Consider the following 25,276-nt stretch of genomic DNA (forward strand, 5'->3'; position numbering starts at 1 on the left):
TATGTCTGATGTGATGTAAAAGTTGCATAATAAACTCCCCAAGGGGTGTTTGCACAATTTCTCCTAAGGTGTCTGATGCTGACTGCAGAGCTGAACTGGGGTCTGATCTAGTCTGATAGTTTCTGTGTTTCCTTACCAAAAAAAAAAAAAAAAAAAAAAAAAAGAGGAAAGAAAACAAGAGTGGCAAGATACTTGAGGGTTTTTTTCATATTATAATTAAATTCCCCGAGCACAGAAAACAAAGAAAAAGTACTCTTTTTTTTTCCCCTAGAGTTTTCTGTAGCAGCCATTATTAATGCCTTTGTTCAGCAGAACTTGGGTGAAACCAAGAAAACAGGAGCTAACCTGCTGCTCTTTGTGGCTCTGATCTGGGTGTCCAAAGAACAAGGAGTTGTTGCAGTCATTGGCTTGCCACTTGCCTGAGGCATTCAACTGTATCTAGCACAATGATGCTGGAAAGCATTCATAAGTAAATACACAATAACATTTGTATGTTTACAGCATCTGTGAAAGGTGTGGGTAGGGCGATTTCTCTACTGTGTGTTTCCAGAGCAAGTCAAACCCATTAATTAAATTCATGGTCTTGTCCTGCTTCAAAAGGAAAAACAGAGCTGATGATTTATGGGCATTGACAGCTGCAGAAACCAGGAGCTGGTTTTGCTCACTCCCTCCCCTTAATTAATTTTTAAGCATCTGGGTAGGTTGATTTCTCAGATCCTGATCATACAAAGGCTGCATGTCCCCAATTGCTACAAAGAAAGAAAAGCTGCTCCATGCCAAGTACTGTCTGTCAGATTGCCATGGTTTCTCAGTGCTGGCTGAAGAGTGCCTACAGGAATTGGGTACCTGAACATCTCTGTGCCCAAGCAACTTGCAGGATGAAGCTGTAAAAAGGTCCCACTCATAAGACATTTTTTATGTGGTCGTTATTTTACTTGCCCCGACAACAAAAACTTTAAAATGAGAAAGCAGTACCTAAGGAACAGTGTAACCTACTGAAAAAAAAAAAAAAAATTTCTCTTTTTAACAACAGACTGAGGGAAATTGCCATAAATCTTTTTCTGGAGGGAATGTAAATGTTTCTGTATTGCCATTGCTCATAGTGATATATGCAAATAGCAGTATACAGTAACACATCACTATATTCTTTTCTTCTTCTAGGTTCTTTAAACAGGGGACAGGTTGCTATCATTTTGGGCTGAAGTCTGGAGGTAAGCAATCAGAACACATTTAACACCCAGTCTAAGAACAGGAAGCTGTTACAGAAGTGGAAAATTTTGGATGCTGAACTTTCACCCTTGCCTTCTGGGAGATTTTCACTAATAAAAGAACTGTACAAACATAGACAGAGTATATTGACACTGCATCATTTGCCCAGCAGAGCCATATGCTGCTGCTGCAGACACCACCAATAAAGATCAAAGCTTTCCATGCATTAATGAGCCAAACCTGAGTGTTATATGTTTCATACCATGCTGTAGACCTATATTAACCTCTACAGAGTGTAAGCTTAGGCCATATGCACTCTGGAGCTCTCTTTCAATCAATTATTTCATGATTCTGTATGACACTTCATAAAACATAAGACAAATTTATTTTGTTGTGATTCATAGTCTGGGCAGCAGAAAGCCTGCTAGGAACAAGGATACTACTGTCTAAAACAGCTCATGATCACTAGTTGCCAGGAAGAAATAGACAGTAGCCAGCACAGTCTACAAAAGCCATGGAACAAACAGGACATAAAACATCTCTTTCTGCTGGTGATCCAAAGGGGCCTCACTAAAAAGTGACTGTAGCTAAGAACCTGTATCTGGACACAAATGAACACATGATAATGGACTTCAAGATCAACTAAATCCTAAGCTGCCTTAGCTAACAGAAAGGTAATTCTCCAGACATCCTCTGCACATACTTGAATATACCACTTCTTACAGTCCAACACACCAGCAGTTTATGACATTTCCCTTATATGGCAAAACAAGCACAACTCAACTCATACAGGTGCAAACTGGAAGTTCAGCCCAGGCAAGCCAGAAACTGGCGAGATCACAGCTCTTCCAGATGATTACTGCCTATTTTCAGCTATGGATCAGGATCTCTCCTTTTGTCAGCTTGTTTTTACCACCCAGGTAACAACCTATGCCTTTTCAGTTACTGATCAGGCTCTCCACAAATCAGGGAGATTGGTCAGATCTCAAAGAATTTTTAAACAGCATTCATTCAAATGTTAACTGGTGCATGGTGTCTCAGTTACCTGCTTATGTTCTTCATGTTGTTGGTGACATTTGACAAAGGAGCATAATGACAGAATTCAAGAACTAATGTGCCAATAAATATATTAAAAGCCTTGGAAAACTTTTTGATAGAATTACCTCAAAATTATTCTATTTCCTAGGTACTTTTCATAGAGAAAACTTGACTATTCATTTCTCTTCCTTCTCAGTTCCCCCAGTAAACCAAGACAGCTATAGTTACCTACATTTTTACTTCTCCTCAACCCTATAGAGCCTAGGGGAGAAGTGTGAAGTTGTACAGTTGAAAGACTATTTCTTCACTCCAAGCATTCACAGAAACAACTCAAGATTTTGCAATTCAGCTTTGATTTCACAAAACTTCTCCCTTTCATGACATTGCAACAGAATCTTAACTGTGATTCCACTCCTAGCAAGGTCAATCACAGTTTTACCATTGACATGCAACAAGCCTACATTTTATACAGTATCCCTCATACAAAATGCATCTCAGCTTGCCTTGCGCAAAGAGCACTTTAATACAACCATATGTAAACAGTTCTAATGAAACACATGGGCAAAACCACAAAGAATGCATGGAAATCAAAGCTTTGTTCCACTGAAATTTGAATTGAGATGAAGAGTCGAACTGATTAAAAAGACCCCAAAAAAGCTATTGGACAACAGAGTTTGCAGCAGAGAAAGTATTTGAACAATACCACAAAAGCTTGCATGGGGCAGGCCCAACACTATTAGAGAAAGGAAGGAAACTGTGAGGGGAATGCAAACTTCAGGGCATAAATTAAAACCACTGTCGATAGCTGAACATTTTCGGAAACTGTCAGGGACAGCATAGAATTCTAATATGTTTGGCCAACAAAGGTAAACGAGTAATGTCAACTGATCAGCTTGGAAGATCAAGTTATGAATTCTGGAAAGAGTTAAACCCTGTATTGTTTGAGTAAAACATATGTTAGTTCTCTTTGATCCTTAGGGTGAGGGAGACTCTTGTGAAAAGTGCTGGTCAGCTTCACAACATTATATAGGTGGATCAGAACGGGAACTGTCCAGCTTGCGCAGAGAAAGCAGCACCCCATGCACGCTTCAAACAGAGAACCAACACGACTTTAAAAACAAAAATCTAGAAAGGGATTCAACAGCAGCACTAGAAGGTAAATACAGAAATAACTGCTCAGTGTCCAAAAGGTTAATTTTGTCCAGCACAAAACACACACAGGGTCTGAAGTATACCCACGGTCTATGCCAAAGCAGGCTTAGGGGTATTGCATTTAGATTTTGACTATATGACTGAGATAGCATGTTTTTTCAGGAACTAAATGAAATGAAAAATGCAAATAGGAGAGCTTAATGATTTTGTTTAAATTCCAGGTTATTTTGGAATGTGAAAACTACTTGTTGCTTGGATCCATGACAACCACGTAGATGCTTTTCATTCACTTTAATGATCTACACCAACATGGTAAGCCATATACCAAAGACTGGGTCTCAGGTCACTTGCTGTTGTGTCATGCAATAAGTTGGAGTGACTGGATGTGTAAGGCTTCGTGTTTCTGTCTCAAAAAGAGTAATGTAAAAAGTATTAAACAACATAAGCAAGTAGGATGTGGCAACATTCCTTGATTTACAAACACTGTTTAACACACAAGGCAAGTATTAAGTTTCCCAAAATATCTCAGAAGGGATGTTGCTAAGCAAAGATGATGGTAAAAAGAGTACTTAATCAAGATGTCTGTGTAATTTGCAGGACTAACAGTCATGTTCCAAACCATCACCAAGCAGAAGAGGAAAAAACTCTGAATACAATGAAAAGGGGATATATTTAACTCAAGTTTGTGTACAAATACAGAATGATTTATGCCTGATCCTGACACAGAGAAAATTAACTATTGGTTCATCTGAAACACATATTCTTCTGTTAAATATCCAGCATTTATGAGTGAGTTTTCAGCACTTATTCAAACATTACAGGCAAACAGTTTAACTAAATCATTGTTTTTCCTTTTTCTTACAGAAAAAACACATTCTGCTTTTGAATCAAAAGCCAGTCACACATATCAGACAAGTTCACAGTGAAATCAGTTATCACTTTACATGATATAATGAGTAAGTTTAGAACGTACCAACAGCTATGACTCCCATCAGCTTTCCTTTCTGGCATTTTATTTTAAATTTCCAGGGAATTATAAAAGCATATTTCCTAGAAGATTTAAAATAAACAAACCAACCCCAATTATAAATTAAAAGAAAATTTTATAGCTAACCTTCTACTTCAAAATTTGTTTAATAGATAAAAGCAATTTGCAGGAGATAAGAATGCACTGTAAGGTTTAGTTAAGCAGGCTGCATCTTTTGCATTTGTTAAATAAAATCTGCATCCTTTCAAAATGGGGAAAAAGACCATGGATTTTAGTTTTCATTTTTCTTTCATTGTATGCATAAATGTTTAGGTCATGGCTTACACAAAACAAATAAGGACATCAAGTCAGAATTACACTGTAAGCAAGACTAATTAGAGATTGGAACAAAAATTAAATGGAAGAATCTACTTGATAATTAATAATGACAGCTATATCAAATAATAGAATTAAGGTAAAAAGACACAAGATGATCCCAGTAAAAGGTTGCATAAAAATAGGAACACACAATGACTCATTCTTCATAAGCTTTATTATTTACTCCACCTAAAGTACTGACAGCACCTTTAACAGATGCACAGAAATATTCTCAACCCTTTGCAACAGTATAATAAGATTGAAGAGAGCTATAAATCTACAAAGTGCTGCACAAATTTTAAGCTCTGAGAAGGATATGAAACAGTAACATACAAGACAAGTTAAGTGACTTGCTGTAGGGCAACAGAGCAATGCAATGAATTGAGGGTTCCCAGGTTCTCCTTAGCAAGAGTCACATCAGATACATCAGACAATTCAATTTGCATTTAGTTTTCAGTTATATTTCAGGCTTTTAATAGAAAAATCTTCTAACGATCACCTATGGGTCAGACACAATGCAATGTTGTCTTCTTGACTTTGTAGGCCAACAGCAAGCATAAAACTACTTACGCAGCCAAGAGTAATTGCAAACCTGAAAGTGAGCAGTGAAATTTTATGAGAACTTTTCAGAGTTTACCGATAAACTCTGAGAAGTATTATCGCAAGGAATATGTAAGCAAAGACTGTAGCAAAAACAGCAGCAACAGCAATGACCATGAAATTGCTTTGTACTGTCCCTCCCCAGCCCCATTACCTATGGATGCGGAATTCAGGAATGAACTGCCTTAGCTTAGATCCTAGGAGAGTTCTGCTGAAAGGGATCTTAAGGCCAGTAAAAACCTCACACTCTTATAAGAAAAGAGTTGCAGGTTTCAAGAATGGTGCAAGCACAGCTCTATCTGGATTTGTGTTTTGTAAGCTGCACTGAGATTTTTCAAGTTACTGCCACTTAAGCAGAGAGATGCCGAGAATGAAAGAAAGCACATGGCCCAAATTCTAAAATTCACAGCAAAATACAATGCCCATTTCACAGAAATGACCTTCACTTGGTGATTAATATTCATTACAAGTTTGCATGCACACAGAGATCCACATGCGCATATGCCCACATTTCACTCACTAGAAGAAATACAGAAAATATTCATATTTTTAAAGGAGAAAAAGCATCTGCATTGTTTCATTCTATCATCTCATTAATTTATCTGTCTCTGTAAATTCTTAGAAAGCATTTTGCTGAATTTTCCATTTAGCCTGAACCACACATATCTGAAAGAACAATAGCTTTACCAGCTAGAGGCATTTCTTAAGTTCCAAAGTTTGTGAAAATCTGAAGGAGAAAGTTCTGACAAACATACAGTAAAGTTTTAGCTGATACTATAAATATCCTGGCTCCCACAGAAAAAAGAAATCACATAGTACTGCATATTTGAAAGTTCTCTAATTTTATTGTTGCTGTTTAAAGTACAAAAACTTCACATGAGTCCTAATCCACTGTGTAGCAGGCAAGCTCATGCTCACTTTAAGCAGGTTAGCATTCCAGTCCAGCTCAAGGGGATGAGCATACTACTCAAGTGATTTGTTTGATCATTGTCTAAATTAAAAATTCACAATGGCCTGAAGAAGAGGTTGTTATATTTCCACATTGTTTGTAGTAGACAGCCTACAACTCAGAAGTATCCTTACTTGTGTGGGCACATGAAGAAACCACTTGCAAAGTGTTGTTTTACTATTGCAGGATCAAGACCTTTAAATCAAACCTTTCAAGCAGTCAATGGAGAACAATCTGAAAGGTAGGATTATTTTTTTTCCATTCTCCTTGTGTAGCTTTAAAATTTACTGGCCATTCACTATTGTAACTTCAGCACTCCACAAGAGAACATGACTAGATTATTTTTCTCTCTGTGGTACACAACTATATTTTCTAATGGCGAAGCTTTGCTGCTACAAAGCGACACAAGTCTGGTGACAGAACAGGTTCTGAACTGTGTTTCTTTCCAACCCCTGATATTTCTGATATAAAAATAAAAGCTTCCTAGTTTGGACTCTGAAGTTTAGAAAAAGATACTGTGAAGAAGAAATAAATAAATACAGAGTTAACTCATTCTAAATCAGTTAACACAGGTGAAAAATGGCAGGAGAAAATGTAGAAATGCAGGCAAATAGTACAGGAAGAACAATCTAAGGCAAGGGGGGAAAAGAAGGGGGATTTGGGGTAGGAGAACAAACTGGAAAACACAAGGATTGATTTTTGGCTGGAGAGGGAGAGCACGCTGATTTCTAACAGTTCCCTTACAAAGAGCTGCAGGTTGTTCCATCAAATGGTCAAACACAATATCCTGACAATTTTAAGAAACCTCCTTCACCCATGTGTTTGTATTTTTTTTACAGAAGAGATTCATTGACTCATACTAACTGCTTACGGCTTTATCCAATTTTCTTTGTATTAAAAGAGTCTGATGTTCTGAGCAGTACACCACCACAATACCTGCCACTAGCAATATTCTGGATGATATAAACAAATCAGAAGCATTTGAAATATTCAGGGCAAGATGATTTGGGGGGACACAAAGCTACAATTGAATACCACAGCTAAGATCACATATCCTTCCTGGCCTCAATGCTGCCTAAAGGCATACACGCAAAGAACTCCAATACCTATTTGAAGCTATCTCCACAGACATCCAAGTCTACTTTCAGAATATTGCTCCCTTAAGTAAAAATACATGGCATACTTAAAGGATAAAGGCCTGCTAATCTCCAGTGTCTCTTCATGCCCACTTCCAAAATTCAACAGGGGGGAAGAAAACCCACAAAACCAAAGCAGCACTGACCTTATGCACAAAACTGATGTGCAGCAAAAAAGAAGCTTTCGATACACTAGAATGCCAAAATTACATGGGCTAACATGTACCAATTAGTGCACTTACACTTAATTATTGTTTTTCTAGGTTTTATTATTTTCTTATTTTAACTTACAAGAATCTTGACATCTAAAACATGAGGTCTCCACCTTCTCTCCTTTCCTGTCTTCCTCTGTTCACAAAGTGTTTCCCAGATCACCTAATGATTCAAAAATCTTTCAACAGCATTTTTTAAAGGTTTTGCTATCTATAGCCCCCAGATTGCTGCAGAAGGCAAATAAATTGTTTCTGGGTTTTCACTGCTGCACAGAACTCACAGGCAAATACAAGAGGCAACAGATTCCAGCAGATGAAGGATCACCAAAGAGCTGGAGTTCATAGCGTTGTACAGCATGCTGCGATGCCACAAGCTAGTGGCAGCTATGGGACAGTGTACGTGGCATAATCACATAACGTAACCGGGAACCAGTGTGGCATGCCAAGTTTTTCCTGACACACTAAATCCTGTGGCAGTAAGCTGTAGCCTTCATGCTCGCCGTCTGATACTTTCCATTTTCCTAATGTCCCAAGTAGAGTTTCTCATTGATATCAGCATTCATAAAACTGATACAATAACAGTTAAACTATTCCAGGAGGATACAAAAATAGCCTTTATATATATTCATATTTTATACATATAACTATATATTCAGTTGAGAAACAATCCACATCTAGAAAATACTTCTATATTTAAGCAGGCTTAGTCTTCAACTGATTCTGCAAATAGAAATCTAAGGAAAAGTAACTTCAGAGCCAGAAAACAGAAAATAATCAGCTCCACAGCCAGTTGTGCTGACATACACAATTCAAGTCAAAGAATCTGTTTGCTTTCCTGACAGTACTGCAGAGAAAAATCAAACTATGCAGTTTCTGGCTTGTTCAGCCTCAGAGTAATAAATATTCCAAAAGGCAGATTCTGCCCTTATTTGCATTCTCCCGGTCCCCTCTGTTGATAGTGCAGGAAACTAAGGCCAGATCATAGCTAGGAGAGAATCTACTTTGTATTCACACTGCCATGTGGATCCAGCATTGCTACAGGATATGAGGCACCACCATACCAGTCCAAACCAGTGACCTGAGTGACCAACAATATCCCAACTTTCAACTCAGTACCAGAGTTTAGTGCTACTTCACATTTAAGACACACATATATGCATTGAGATCCTGCAGCTATGCCTCATTAGACACTGATTCATCAGTTTGCTCAGCAGCATCTCACACACAGCCAAAAAGGGACATGTCCAAAAGTAAATCTGTCAAGGGCTGGATGCAACTTTAGACACTAACATATTGTTGTTTTCTTCAAATGAACCTTTCTGACCTCAGCATCTGCCCTTCTCCAAATTCAGCTAAAATGTCAATCTCATCTTTCACCAGGGACAGCAACTATTGCTATCTTTAACAGATGTGTTCAACCTCTCAGCAACTGTTGAATTTTCTCAGTCCTCAAAATTTGCTATAGCCTTTAATATACAAATGGATCGAGCAGCATGCTTAAGTCCTCTCTCTCTACTCTGAGACCTGAATTTACTGAGTCATGTAAAGTTAAGTCCTTTGTTACCTCATCTTTCATCCAAAGGTTAAAATCACATTTGTTCAGCTAGCCATGTAGACAGAACTAGAAGCATCTGTAAGAAATCTATCACAAGACCTTTAGTTTTTCTCATTTCCTTAATATTTTAAAGATAAGTCTGAGACACCTACAGGGGGAAAAAAAAAAAAAAAAACAACCAAAAAAAAAAACCCCAAACACCAGATTTTTGAGTTGTATGTAGTTTTTATGCCAGGATGAATGATTCGACCATTAGGAAAAAAATCCATTAGAAAAAAAAAAGTGTAAAGAACAACATGCATATAAAAACCTCAGTATTTCCAGTGAAATAGACAACTAGTGAGAAATCAGTAAGTTAAGGGACTCACGAAGATTTTTTTTTTTAAAGTAAAACAAAATGTCTCCACTGATTTCAGTGTATGATTGTCTCTCAAGTAGGCAGATAGAATATGGACGCACCCTGTGTAAAAGGCTCATGGTCTTCAGGATGTTCAGACCAGGTCACTGAACAGGATTGAATTTACAAAATATCACTGAAGCAAGACACAGCAGTTCAAGCTTAGGTTTGATCCCCCAGCTAATATGACAGGCATTAGGTAACACCTCAAAGTACAGGTATTTCTAGCAAGAACCAGGAAGCAGCCTCTTGTGAAGATACAGAATAGGAACTATATGAGAAGATAAGGAACAGGAGAATATTTTGGAGTATTCAAATATTTCCAGAATTATTAGGAGCAAATAACTTTCAGCAGCTCCACTAAAATGATGTGAACATGGAACAGAATTTCCAAATTAATGCTTTTCTTTTTACTGCAACATCTGTATAAGGTACCTCATATTCTAAAATAACATAAAAAGCTGGAACGTGGACAGTTATGGCATACATCAATTGCCATGCACTTTCCTTTCAGCAACTTCATGCAACCAAGTTCTCTGTATGATGTCTTCCTACTACTCGCTTGAGAAGTCCCTGAGGCATAAGAGCAATGACCCTTTGAAATTCATAACCAGGACTTCAGTAGTTGTGTTTCCAAAGCTGGGGAGCAAATAATGAGACAGTTTTACTAATAGGAAGAGAAAACTACTTGGACTACCGGGGACCTATTCCCTGGTTAAGATCTTATTTATTATACATACATGTGTGTGACACCTAAGGAGAGGTACATTTATAAATACCTAAGAAGAGGTACATGTTAGATTGTAAGGTTGTATTTCTATATACCTGCCATGTCATTTCTTTATCACAAAGATTATGAAAAAAAAAAATGAAAAGCCACTTCCTCTAGCTGAATCTGAGTTGTCCTGCAAAATTGGACAAATGAGGCATATGAGACATGTTCTTCTCTTGAAAAGATTTACTGCATCATATGTATGACAGATGAAGTCTCCACTGGCCTCAAGAAGGAAAGTCACAGATTAGCTGTCAATGCTCAATTTCTACCTGTACCACTGCTATGCCAGTGGGACCCAGATTCTCTGTGGTGTAACGCTTAGCTAGCAGAAGAATAAGTTATCCATATGGACAACTTGTCCTCAGACCCCATTCAAGCTTCCGTTTCACTAAGCCCAGGCCAATCTATGGTATATCACACAGATGTATATCATCCAGTCAGGATAGAGCCTTATGAGTCAGGAAAATAGGGCATCTTAAAGGATTTCTTATTCCAACTCCATTATTAATTGTGTTCACTAATACTTTTAGAGTCCTTGTGACGCTTTGGTGAATTTTAAGTGCCCAAGTCCTAAACTGAAATCCACAGCACTTTCTGGAAGTGCACAGGCACTGCACTTCCACCCAGATTTCCAGCTGACTCAAGCTGGTTTGATGGACATACCAGAGCTCCTACCATCTTGACAGGTATCAGAAAATATTGCCTGTCAAGCTCATCTGGGAATTGTAAAATAAGCAGACTACTTGTATTAGGAATCAAGAAAGGTTGTACAGCCAAAGACACGATAGGACAGGGAGTCCAAGTTAAGAGCAAGGATTTATAATCAAATATCCACATGCATCTATGCCAGGAGGGACAAGGCACTTCAGCTGGATCCCCAGCCAAGTATGCTGAGAGCTTATGAACCCATTGCCCTAAGGTGTGACTATACCAGATTTCCTGTGCCCTGAAACCACACGGTGTTGCTGAGGCTCCAAAGCCTGGCAGGTACATTAAGGCCACATCTCTCACAAACTAAGAGCACAATGTTCAGCCTAAAACACAGCAGCCCCAGCAACTCCCAGTCAAAACCACAGAGGCAGCAGTAATTGTTTTACATAGTATTCAGAAGGTTAGAGAATTCCTTCATAAATTAGGAGCCCTGGTTCAGTTTGACCCTCAGCTTCAAGTCTCACAGCTATCAAAGTCACATCCTTGATGGCATGCTTTGAAGAGGGCTGCTGAAGCCTGCCACTGGGAAGGGAGCTGTTCCAGGCACAGCATAAGCAAAGGATCCTGTGAACTGTAGCCCTGTAGCAGCACTATCTCAACCCCTGATTCTTGAGCTGTTTCGATGTTAAGCGTTTTAAGAAGACATTGGATATAATTAAGGTTTTTCAGACCAAGGGCTGGAACCCAAGAATCCATTCTCCAAAGTACAAAGTCACATAAGACTGCAAAGACACACTTTAACCTCCCAAGAGAGATGAGATTTCAGATACAGTCCCTCTTTGTTACATAAAAATTGGCTATAACTATTTTAAGGCTCCAGCTGTGTTCCCAAACACAGATCCCCATTTGGGCTTAGCTTAACACAATTACTGAATCAAATATAGTTTCTCTGCTGATTGCTCCTTTCACACGTACATGACCATCTGTTTATCATACCCATTTTTTGCCTTGTCACACATTTAGACCATGCATCCCTTGGGAAGGGGTGCATTTCTATGTTTGCCTCTGCACAACATGGCCCTAAACACGATTCGGGGTTTTAGGCCCCACTAGCATACAAGCTATTATATTTTACAGGATTAACAATTTTAAAAGACAGGAAATAGGAACTGCAGCAACTTAAACACCAGACAGTGATATAAGTTTGGGAAGACCAGATGTAGGGAATAAGCTTGGCTAAAGAGGAAGTTAGTGGTTTTATGCTACAAGCTATATTTGGTTTTCCTTTGTGCAAACTGGCGAATGATTGTGAGAGTTTTACCCTTTGCCCCACTCTTCCTTCTAATCATCAAAAATAAACCAAACATTTTCTATGGCAAATAATGGGGGTCAGGAAATATGCTGTGACATAGTGCTATGAGTGATGAGGAACTAGTCAGAGAGAATGCATTTCCTTTTAGTATCTTATAAATATTTAAAATCAATGTCAAAGAGCATAACAGCAAAAAAGGGAATGTTCAGATCACCTCCAAGTTGTAGCCCGTGTACCCTCTAAGGCTCTCTATTGCAGTAATAAGGGCATCACAAAAAGGTTCACCTGTGAGCTGGCCTTACTTTCTCAGAGGTGTTTTGAAAAACACCTACAGCTACCAGAGAGATTAATCAGTGAATGAAATAGTACAAGAATGTCTTTAAAATAAAAAAATGTTGGCAGAGTGGAAATAGGAATCTATGATGAGAATAAAACATGGGACTTCATATACTGACTAATACTCTCAGGAAGCCACTAGAGGTAAGCGGAAGGTCTGGCTTACCTTACCGGATTGGAAAGAAGGACATTTTGAGGAGGAGCTAGCAGGACTTAACATAGCTATGCATATTATTACATTTTTTAGAAGATTGGCTTAGGCAATAACTAACAGTTACAACTCAGAATAAAACATCTGATAGCATCTACTTTTCATTACCTTCCCCTTCCACCAGCACACCTGCAAACAAGAAGTGCAGGGGTGCTCAAGTTTCCCTGCCTTGAGACCTGCCCACCACTACACCTTAGTTTGGTGCAAAACAGCCACATGAAAAGCAAGAAGGTGAAGGGGCAAGGTGGGAGCAGAAATACCATCAGGATCCGATAAAAACATAGCTAGATGCCTGGGGGCATAGGGAGAGAGCAGCTGTAAAGAAGTCGAGCAGTTTCTCATGCTGCATTTGCATCAATTCAGATGCTCCCCATTCCAGCTAAGGTGTTTACATGGGCATGTAGCAACTGGCCGATATTGTAATTGCCAACTATACTGGTATAGTTTCTTGGTAGTACAACTACACATATGTAAAATGATTAGCATGCATTTTTCTAAAATCAGCAGAATCAGGCTAAATCTGACTTTTTCTCCTCTTTGAGTGAGAATATAAATGTAAGCAGCTATTTCCATTACTCCAAGCATCCTGACTGCCAGAGTCGCTTCTCATCAGACTGTAGCTGGATATCATGCTGGCAGGATGCTTTTCCCCAGTGTTGAGGAATGCTACAACACACAACTACAATTAGAGGATATAATTGACTCCTGCACAGTAGACACACCTCCCAGCTAGTGGACTGCACTTTCCCTTGGATGCTGTTATGAATAATCCAAAGATATAATATGCAGTTTGTACTATTTCATGTACATAGTAATTAGCACTGATTGCTAATGTTGTGATCCTGGGACAAAGAGCACAGCAAGTGTAAATTTTTGTCAATTATTATTATTATTGCAAATTTCCCAGATAATACGTGCATACATTTTCAGATGATGACATGCAGATATATGTTAAAATCATGATAACATTAATCCCACTGGTTATTTGGCAAGTAGGCCATAGTTTGGTGATTAGCTGATGCTGTCTTGAATGTTCATTGGGCAAGCACAATGTTTGTTGTTTGGGTGTTTGATATTAAATCACTTTTCTCTGTAATCTCCTAAGTATGGGATACAGCTAATTAGAAACAATTCTGTTTGGTTTGCTTTTCCTCTTGCTACAACTGCTGGCATACCTTTGTCTTTTAAAGATTCTCTTATCCTGTCACCTACTACCTTGATGAAGCAAAACCAAGTTGTGATATCAGAACTACTTACTCGGCAACAAAAAAACTACTCTGTCAGAATACAAAGCATCCAAATTTATGGAGCTGTAACTGAGCAAATCCTATAAAATCCCAGATAACAAGTAACACATGCTTCTGATGCATGAGAACCTCCAGCTTTTGATACCTGCCTTGGTTAAAGCCCCTTTTCTCACTTGAAAAAGCTACCAGTCTAAATCAGTTTCACGGCTTCATTGGGAAGAAGCATAAATTACTCCTCTAAGTCCCTACACACAAAACCTCTAATCTCCATGCCTTAAATAGCATACAGAATATATCAAACTCTTCCTCACTGAAGCAGCCAGTCATGTCTGTACACAGTGCCAGTGTGTAATACCACCCAGAAATTTCACACTTCAATCACAAAAACACTTGAAGAATCAGTCCACTACCTCACACAATGTACAATCCCTGGGATTGATTCAGATTGGCCAGGGAGAAAAAAAGAGAAAGAAACGTCTTCAAAAAAATGCTTAAGTGTTCTTCTCAACAACTGAAGAAAGTGTAAAGATTATTTGCATTCATGCAATTATAACATTTATCTGTGAAAACCAAGGGATCTGATTTGAAAAGGAACAAGCAGAGGGTGGCAACAGGAGTCAAACATCCAAAAGCTGACTGCTGTAAGTCAACACTGTAGTTAGGCTGTGGCTGAAGAAGTTTTATATGAGTCTTTCAATGGATCCCTAGGTGTCAGCTTCTCTTATCTTCACAGTTAGCTGTACTAGAGATGCATGCAAACCATTCGGTGGGCAAATAAGGCCTCAGTGAAGAATAAAAGTGGCTGGCAGACCTGTGCAGCTCTCCAGCTTTGTTTGTAAAATAAATGAAAAGATGACAGGCAACAATAACCTTAGTAATAACCTTGTGCTGGCAGGATAGCCCAAGGCTCTTTCTGGCAGACACTCTGACACTCCTTATTCCCAAATATAGAGCCTGCCTCCCTCAAAACAGGAGGGTAAACCAAGCTGCACCAGGAAAAGCACTTGCACAGTTCCCTTTCTGTGCAGAGAAACGCAGACAGCAGGGACTGCATGCTGACTCAAAGTCATTCCACAGGTCATACTCCATGAGCAGGACAGCACAGGCGGGCATCTCAGTAGGGCTGGGCTGCATGATGGCTGAGCACAGAAATGACACTTCAGTCCTGCACTTTGAGAAAGTGTGAACAGAGACTGAAGTTAATTCAGCTACAGAAAAACAGTCAAACAAAAAGAGCCCATGAGGTGGGACTTGCTTCCTATAAGGGAGCATATTATGGTATTTCCTCAGGTTAGTCCATTTATTTTAGATCATAGATGACCATTCAGTTATTCCCTGAGGCACTTGAAAAATAAATTTCCAGATTAAGGTTCAGTCAAAAAGAATGAAAGTAAATAGATTTCAGTCCAGCTTTAAGTATTGGTCTCAATGCACATACTTGTTATCTTGCATTAACTTGTTGCCTCTGTAACAACTACACTAAGATGAGAGTTGCTAAAGACTCTTGAGACTCGATAAAAAAGATCAGGCATTCTATTCCACTTTAATTTTCAAATTTTTTTTGGTTCTCACTGCTAAGCAAAATGTGACTGTTCTAGCCAAACTGGTCTATAACTTTCAGGTACAGCAACAGAACTCCTCTGGAGTTTTGTAGGAAAGTAATTTGTTCTCATAAGACATTTATCAGTCAGCTCCAAAGGTTTAATTGATGGTATTAGTCTCCACAGAGCATTACAGATTCAAAGAATCATAGAATAGTTTGGGTTGAAAGTGACCTTTAAAGACCATCTAATCCAACCCCCTTGCAATAAGCAGGGACATCTTCAACCAGATCAGGTTGCTCAGATGATTCTGGGGCCAGGATGAGTGGTTCCCCACTACCACCCTTTGGAGGTCCTCTGGCCTCAGAACAGTGACTAAAGTGAGGGAAATACCAACAGGATTTGAAAAATTGTCTGTATTTTAAGCAAAGTGAGACAGTTCTTACAGATTATATTCATTCAATAGCAGTGATTAGCCTGCACAGTACACGGCTAATGAATTTATGTCCCTGCTCTTTCTCCCTTCACAACTTTTTCCCTGTTATCCTCTCGATCCCTCTACCACAGTGAGTTTTTTTCTACTTTATGTTTACTAGTTTTTTAAAATTCTAAATGTAGTTCTTCTCAGCTCTACCACCTGTCCCACAATCTTTCTGTGCCTCTTTCCCAGATCAATTGTTCCTGTCTCCACCCCTCAGTAACACATTGCACTTCCCTTCTCTAACCTAGATACACTTGAACCTTTCTCAGACCTTGGCACATGCTGAGGATCTGAAATCTTCTGAGATGTGTGAATGCCTACTCAGCACTGAAGGGAAACCATACCTCCCATAGAAGCTTACCAAGTGATAGAGCTCTCTAAGGTTATTCCTACCACTCTGTAGGTATTTCTCTGCACTTTCTCTTCCCACATTTGCTTTTGTGAGTAAGTCTCCTAGCTGGTTAGCATTTGGCATATATGAGACCTCACTAAGCAAAAAAAAAAAACCAACCACTAACTAAACTGTATTTGTGTTAGTAGTGTGGCAGCCAGGCTTAATTTTGATGAGCAAGGATTTCTGTCCATTGCAGAGAGACTGGTAGCTCAGGCCAGTACCCCAAGAATGGACAGGTTTCACTGAAGAGTGCAAAGCACAGATGACTGATGGGGAAGACACTGGCAGGTTCTAGCCTGAAAAGTGCCTCTACTGGACAAAATAATCAGAAAGAGGTGCCCCAGGCCCCTAGGAGATGCATCTTCAGGCTCAGCAGCCCAGATAATACAAATGTATTAAAAAACTCCTTACTTTATCATCTAGAATGGGAGAGGAAGGAGGAGAAAGAAAAGCCAAAGAAACAGCAAAAGCTCATAAAGTACCAGAGTGTGTGGGAGGAAAAACCCAAACAAACAAAAAAACCAACTGGCTTTAAAATAGTGACCCAGATCAAAAGTCACCAAGCCAGTGTTTATCAGATTGAGACCTACTGGAAAGGCTATTTTAATATGCTCTCTCTTCAGCTTTCTGCCTCTGCTCCTGAAGAGGGTTTAAAAAAAATAAATTTAATTTTAAAAAAATAGTCAAGACAGAAAATACACCATGAACCATAAGATTGGCCTTTTGCTGTTTCTATGTAAACTGCCAAGAATATCAGGAAAGGTTGTCAAATCATTTTTATTTCCCAAAAATATTTCCCCTTCCCTTTTCATGCCATTATCTTCCATTTGCTTTTTGTTTATTCATAACACAGCTATAGTTTAAATAGACAATAGAAGCTATGTTATCATATAATTTAAAAATCACATACGTCATGTTTCTCAAATCTGATAAAGCAAAGCAGGCTTCTCTTAAAGCACATTTTGGTTTGAAATACAAGATTACATTTTTGGAGCCAGAGACTTTCTTGTTATCCTCAGCAAGGTTTCACACTAAGAAAAGTCCCATTTCATTCTCTTAGCAGGTGCCACCATAAAATTATTTAACAGCCTCCCCTTTTTCAGTATTTGTTGTACTGATAGGACTGATGTTCTGCTCTCCTCAAATTAAGTCTAATTACTACCTCCTCAAAAGACAGAAGGATTTTTTTCCAATTGATTTTAAAATAGTTACGCTTCTGTATAATATTCCTTTAAAGGAAGAAAGACATTCTTTCAGAACACGCAGTTTTCCTGGTCTCTCTCTGAATACTCGTTTAATACATTGAAAGGACACCTAGACTATCTTTTGGGCAAGGACATTGTATCTTGACTATTTTTTGCATGGTCAGCTACAGCTCTGCTGGCATCGCTGGGGAAAACACAGAGTTGGGCCTCTTCCATCTCTTAAACTGAAGTATTGTAACTTTAACCGAATCAAGCACTGACACTGAATATGCAGACCAGAAGGCTATCCTACTCATGCTGCAGGAATCTGATTATTTTGTAGAAACTAGTACAAGCTCAGCCTCAGATACACACTTTAGAAGATTCAGCAGCTACTCAAAGCTGGAAAGCAGAAGTTCAAAATTTAGCAGAATAAAAAAATTAATTCCTCCTTTATGCCTCTCACCTGAACAGCTTTATCTCATTCCTGTAAATGCTCCAGGTGCTCCAGTATATGCCTAAAAAAAAAAAAATCTGTACTTAATATTTTAGTAGAGCTTTAATGCCAGATATGTGTTAGTGTTCAGGATTAAGTGGCTACATAATAACAAGTGACAGAAATTTGCAGGCCTTCGGGAATTTCATGATTGAGAAAGAATGACATCTAGGATTAATGGCACTTTGATTTGAATTCTGAGGCTCTAAATGTTAAAGCCAAGCATTTTCCTGCTGCTTTAGACAGGCAGCCTTTTTTGGGGGGCGGGTGTGCAGGTGGGACACACATACACGGACTAGCTCCAAAAGTGTTCTGCAAGGGAGCATTTCACATCATGTCCAATTCATCTGACATCATCTGATCAGTTTAGCAGCACAGAATATCTAACACAATAAACATCCTATAAAAAGGCAAAAAAGTTTGTACATAAAAGGATGCAACGTTTCTAAGCTCAGTATCAGATAACATATTATTATCAATTTCTTGATCTCTCTAATCCTTTTTAGTTGCAAGTTTTTAGCATGTGCTTGACTCAAACTGCTCCAGACAGGAGCTTATTAATACTGCTTATCCATTAATGGAACTAAAAACATCACACAATACACAAGTCTTTAGAGCAAGGTACCTGAACTAAGATAAGTAGATTAAAGCATGCCTTTTCATGCCATAAAAGCATTCCCCAGAATTATATTCCAAATTGACTTGAAAGATTATTATAAATATGGAAAAGGGTAAGGGAAAAAAAAAAAACAAACCAGTGTTCAGTGACATTGTAAAACTCTATTTCTATTTCAGGGATGTGAAGTAATTTATAAGATAATACAACACAAAGTATTTTCTATATGTAATAGTTTATTTGTGCCAGAGGACAGATCCAGTTGTAATCAGTGAAAAAGCTTAACACAGTAGCCCCAGAGATAATTCAAACCGTAACTGTAATTAAAAAAAAAACAACCAGCAAGGTGCTTCCTATGAAAACAACAATAGTAATTCCCATTTATAATTGCCTTCTATGACAATCACAGGTGTCTTTACAACAGAATAAAGGACAGCAATTAGCACTTCCCAGTGGTTAAAACCTGTGAGCAAGATTTTGTGCTTTAAAAAAATTGCAAGAAATTATAAATAAAAGCACTGAGCAGGAAATTCGTCAGATTAAAGTTTAAACAGAAGCAGTCTGACCTGAAGTGCCCACACCCAGCTAGCCGCAGTATCTGTTCTCAGAACTGGTCTACATACAAACCAGGACGGGTTTCACCAAACCTATACATTTTAAAGCCAAGTCAAAGGCTGTGTGGGCATTTCAGTAGGCTCACGTAGCAACTGACAGCAATTGAAGTTACCATGATTTATCAGAGCTAAAATAATATTTGCATACTCTTAGCCCATGGCAAGTATGAGGGATGGTAAGCGTCTGTATACAAAGAGGCTTAACATAAGCCAAGTTACATTGCCTTTCCCATGAAGATCACACAGTGACTTACCAACACATGGTAATCTCCAACCACTGAGACTTGAAGGCTGAGTCCATCAAGAGCTGGTTAACTTTATGCAGTTTTTGTTCATTCAGTTTACAAGCAGGTTTAAGCTAAAACTAAAGATGTCAGTCAAACTAAAACAAGTGTCTGCATAGGGCTTAGTTCAACTGAATTATCTTCAAATTATTCTTAACCTAAAGAACAGCTGTAGCTATTTTCAGCTTATAACATGATCAAAGCAAATTGTATTACGACTTCCTCTTTGGCTGGAAAAGATGGCTACTATATGGCTTAAAATAAGCCCCATATCTAGTCAAACCCATCCAAACACCTTCGTATTTTAAAGCAACTACACATAAGGAGGGTCAGTACACATGACTACCTCACCAGTTATTGCATCTCTTCAGATGAAAAATCCTGTATCAGAATTCCTGCTCTGACGTTGTCGAGGGGTGCAGGGGTGACAACACAGCACGAGATCAGCAGAGATGTGGAAAGGAGAGTGCATTTAAGGAAGAGAGAAGTAGCACCAAGACAGAGGCACAGAGCTGGCTACTCCTGATAAAAGTTTCTGCTCCAAAACAGTTCACATGCAAAGACAAAAAACATAGGTTGGAGCAGCTATACCGTAGCTAAAACCTGCTCCAGAATGACTGCAGGTCCTTAGAGGCTCCAGGAATGAGGGACTTGACATCAGGCATTTTATTCAGTGCTAACACCAAAGGAAGTCATATTTTAGATGGAAAAAAAGTGAGACAATAAACCCATACAGCAGAGTTTTAATTGTTGTGTCTTCTAGCATAATCACTGGTGTGCAGTTCAGGCCATGCCTGGTAAGAATAAATCAATACTACTTCCCTTTGGTGTTTTGTAAATAAATCACTCTAGAAAATACCCTGACCTTGCATCATCAATTTCTGTTTTATGGGAAGTGAGCTGTTGTCTTTAGGCAATGTCTAAAGTATGTGAGGTTGCAGAACATCAAGAGAAAAAGAAAGAGCCTGAATAACAATGGACAAAACATATTAGCAAACTGTCCTGACTTGATTAACTTGAAATAAGATAGCCCCAACCCATAAAGAATAATGTTTTTTCTCAGATTTTGGGATGTTCAGATCACAGAATCATAGAACGGTTCAGGCTGGAAGGGACCTTAAAGATCATCTAGTTCCACCCCTCCCTGCCATGGGCAGGGACACCTTCCACTAGCCCAGGTTGTCCAAAGCCCCGTCCAACCTGGCCTTGAACACTGCCAGGGAGGGGGCAGCCACAGCTTCTCTGGGCAACCTGTTCCAGTGACTCACCACCCTCACAGCAAAGAATTTCTTCCTTATATGTAATCTAAACCTGCCCTCTTTCAGTTTAAAACCATCACCCCTCCTCCCATCACTACACTCCCTGATAAAGAGTCCCTCCCCATCTTTCCTGTAGCCCCTTTAAGTACTGGAAGGCTGCCATAAGGTCTCCCTGGAGCCTTCTCTTCTCCAGGCTGAACAACCCCAACTCTCTCAACCTGTCCTCATAAGGAAGGTGCTAGACCTGTGTCTTCACTTTAGATTCAGAACATAGAAGTTCTTAGAGGTCCAAATTAGCAAACTGTTTAGTCCCAGAATAAAAGAGTTTGGCATACAAACCATCTAATAGATATCTTTTAGCACCTCACTGGGTCAGGCAATGACACACATACAAAAAAAGCTTGCAGCAGACAGAGATGTAGTGAAATGAAAACACTCTGCTAGTTCTAGTCAAACTGAAGAATTGACCATAGTAAAATGCAGGTGCAACACTGCATATAATAAAGCACCAATCCCAGCAATATGTCTGTGTCTAAGAGACAGAAATGTCACCTCAGTGCCCAGTAGCTGTCACAGAGCCAAGTGAGTGGGGACAGGAGTTATTAGGAAAGCATGAATTTGTGGTTCCCACAGATCCTCTAAGAATATGTTGAAATGGAAAAGACCCAGAGAACCACCACAAGAACAATCTATAGGAACAAAACAATGTCAGTTTGGGTAACATTTAAAAAGATGAGGATTCTTCAGACTGCATATCAGATCTGAAAGGGCAGTACAGGACCTGTACTATAGTGACAATAGGAAATGATGCTATCATCTCTTCTAATACAAGAGCTAGAAGGCATCAAATACTGCTGGCAAGAACGAGGTTCAAGTCAAACAAAACCAGGTGCTTCTTCACACAGGCAAGGCTGGGCTGTGAAACTCCCAAGTAAAGGATGCTGTAGATGCTAGGAGTTTACTGGAGTTCAGAAAACAACTGGACAAATTCACGGAAGAGAAAAAAATCCACTACTCTGACTCAGGAATCTCCAAGTCATAAAATTTGTTGATTCCAGGAGAACATCACTGTCTGTTTAAGAACTGTTAAATTCTTCACCAGATTTTTCCTCAACTAAAGGCCACTGTCAATGAGAGATAGCAACCTAGAATGACCTTGAACTGTACTGCATTCATTCTTATGTAGGCATCTTTTTACCTAATAAAACCCTTCTACACATGAGCATAATTTTCAACGCAATTGCCCATACATTAATTTCATATTGCTTCACTCACTTCCCCTCTCCCTTGCCTTTCCTCTCTCTCTTTTCAGATTAAAGAAAATCCAGATGGGGTGCAGGTGCTGCAAAATGATACAAAGGTACCACAGAACAAGAGTTGCTTAGACTGAATAAAAGAAATACATTAAAACATGTGTCTGTGCTCCCCTACATGAGCTGCTTAAATTAAGCCTATATACAAGGTTGGAGTTTTCACAAAGTTTACAGTATCTTTAAAGTCATGCCTGAGCATAGGCATACTCATTCCCTGTGAATGTCGTTTTGATTTACTGTGACTGAGGTCCATTTTTATAATTCCTAACCCACAGAAAAATTGTGTGGCATTGAAAACTCATATTTAGCAAAGCTTTTCCACATTGAGCTTCCCTCAAGTCACTAGAATGAGGAGCACAGACTTTGTTAGATCCTCCCTCTCTCCTAAGCAGTGAAAATGAACTATAAATCCTTGCTTCCATCATAGCTTTTAAATGTAATTAGTTGTGGGAACAATTCCCACATAAAAAGTCTCCCTAGAGAAGATGACGAGCTAGTTTTAGAAAAAGACAACACTTCAGCCCCACTTGACGGTTACTCCTTCCCTTGGCCACATCTCTAGAAAAAGGTAAGGAAGTGGGAAAGAAAACTGGTGATATGAAAGAAAAAAGGAAGATAAAGAATAGAGAGAGGCTCTGAAAGAAATAAGTCAAGGAAAATATGGAGCCAGAGGAAAAATTAAGTAAGAAAGGAAGAAGGAAGGGACAAAAATTTAAAAAGGACAAAGAGGTAAGACTTGAAATGAATAACACCAGGACAAAAAGGGGAGATATTTTAGTAACTACATGAGGACATATTAATCAACAATATATATGATGGCTACTCCTTGGCTAGTCAACCTCCCAGAGAAAATGAAAAATAAAGCTGGAATCATTCAACAACCAGCACAAGGTTCTCTGACATCCTCTTTATGCTCCTGGTAAATCTCACTACAGGGGTTAGTGAAGATCAATGCCAGGAGACAGCAGCCTACAGCACAGATTCAGCATTTCCATTCAGTTTAGCTCATTCTCAGAACCCCAGGTAAAGTTTAGTGACACCGGTTCCTCAAGATCTCCATCTTAAAAAATATGCTAAATTATTTTTCTTATTTATCAACAACATAATTAACATTTCCTCTAAAAATTTTCCATATTCCAGCTATATTTTTGATCCAGAAGAAGTACAATCACCTGGATGCATTCATGAAGTAAACAGCTATAAACATAATGAGCAAGGCAGCAATAAAACCAAAGAGAACAGTGAAATCCAAGATATAAATGAACTCCAGAAGGATGAGCTAGACAGAACAGAAAACAAAAATCAGGTAAATAGCACAGAAGAAACCCTCTGGAACCACAGAGGCAAAGATTTTCAAGAGGCTGGCCTTGTGAAGTGTGTTGCAAAGCTTGATGCTGCAGTCAATGGTGGCAACTCCTGTGCTGGAGTGCACTCCATACTCAATCCCAACACAAGCCCAGTAAAAGAAGCCAGTGAACAGGGAACCTCCAGCCAGTCAGAGGCTTCTTCAGCCAACAATAGACACTTTTACACCAAAACAAATAGGTCTGGACAAGAACTTGACCTAGAGGCAGGCAGGCAGAGGAAGGCAGCCTGCAATAAGCCAAACAGTATTCAAGATGAGAACTCCCAGTCTGCAGAAGACAGCATCTTTCTCAAAGGAAGTGCAATACTAGAGACACAAAACAATGCCTTAAAACTGCCAGCTATTGATTATCCCCAAAATGGCAACCAAACCAGGAACTATGTTGAAAAAGATAGCTTTTCAGTCAATTGTGCACATTCAGACCAGAATGCTGGGCCTGCAGCAATACAGGATCTTTGTGTAACCCCACCTTCACCTATGAAGGAGAGCAGTATTGAACCTTTTAAAACTGACTCTGCGAGTCTGAGTGAGGGCATTACTGGTGGTATCACTGCTGTGGCTGTTACCAAAGTTGCACAGGCACCCACATACCCCAACCATAAAGACATCAATGGAGAAATTGAGGAGGAAGATGCTGAAGTTGCAGCAGCTCTGGCTGCACTGGAAGCTGCAACTGCAGGGGAAGATGTGGAAGATGATGATGACTACTAGATGAAGGTTTCTTTCGAATACACTGGGTAAGATCCAGATTTTATTTCTGGATCTATATGAACCACATATGTGGACAGCTGTTATGAACAGCATATATAAAAGGAGTTGGGACTAAGCCTCTGTCCCTTCAGCTGTTTTATACAGCCTTTTAATGTCTACTGCCTGAGGTACAGAAGTGCTGCCTTGGCTGACAGTAATACTAACACTCTTCTCTTTGGGGCCAGCCAGCAGCACAAAGCATCATTTCACTCACGCAAGATATTCTGCTGCATACCCACCTCACCTGGACTCATGCAAACGTTTCTTTTGGTTTTGACCCTCACGAGAGTCTGAGAGCACTCTATATTCCAGGTTTAGAAAACTTCCAGTATTTAAAACTGAACTATAGAAGCCATGGAGTTAGAAACCATAGATTTTCACCATGTTAGGACAAAAAACCCCCACTGACTCAAAGTTCTATGATCTAATGAAGTATGAAGTAGGGAAGGCAGCTTGGCTTGCACTTCACTGCAGTCATGGTTCCATTCCAAATTAAGCCTAAATCTGTGCATGTGCAACTGGTGTTAGGTTACCTCATTTTCTCCCTTACACCTCCCCTGGCCTTTGTTTGATACCCCAAGTGATCTGCTTCAATTCATTAAAACAGCAGAAGCCTAGCCAAATTCAAGAGTGGTTAACTGTCTGTTGGTTTAATGAGCTAAACTAGCTCACACAAGAATTGCACACACACTCTCAGAGGTGCTGGTGAGGGATCAAAACTCAGCCCTACCAGTTTGGATAGATTAAAACTGTTGTAAAACTACACCCTGAGACTTTTCAACTCTGCTAAATTTTCCAGGCATACATCGCTTGCCTTAACAATACAGTCTGCAAACAGGTAGTGTCTCAAACA

At 39.2% G+C, this 25,276-nt stretch overlaps 1 protein-coding gene across 1 annotated transcript; it reads left to right on the forward strand.

Moving 5' to 3' along the window:
* The first annotated feature begins 1,180 nt into the window (after positions 1-1,180).
* On the forward strand, positions 1,181-24,384 carry PGCKA1 (PDCD10 and GCKIII kinases associated 1). Its single transcript, XM_074903801.1, has 5 exons — positions 1,181-1,211; positions 3,621-3,711; positions 6,480-6,534; positions 22,307-22,354; positions 23,448-24,384. Exons 2-5 carry the CDS (start codon positions 3,675-3,677, stop codon positions 24,382-24,384), a joined length of 1,077 nt encoding a protein of 358 aa, XP_074759902.1. The 5' UTR covers positions 1,181-1,211; positions 3,621-3,674.
* Positions 24,385-25,276: the final 892 nt, after the last annotated feature.

This window comes from Athene noctua, chromosome 4, assembly GCF_965140245.1.
Source record: "Athene noctua chromosome 4, bAthNoc1.hap1.1, whole genome shotgun sequence".
Classification (NCBI taxonomy): Eukaryota; Metazoa; Chordata; class Aves; order Strigiformes; family Strigidae; genus Athene; species Athene noctua.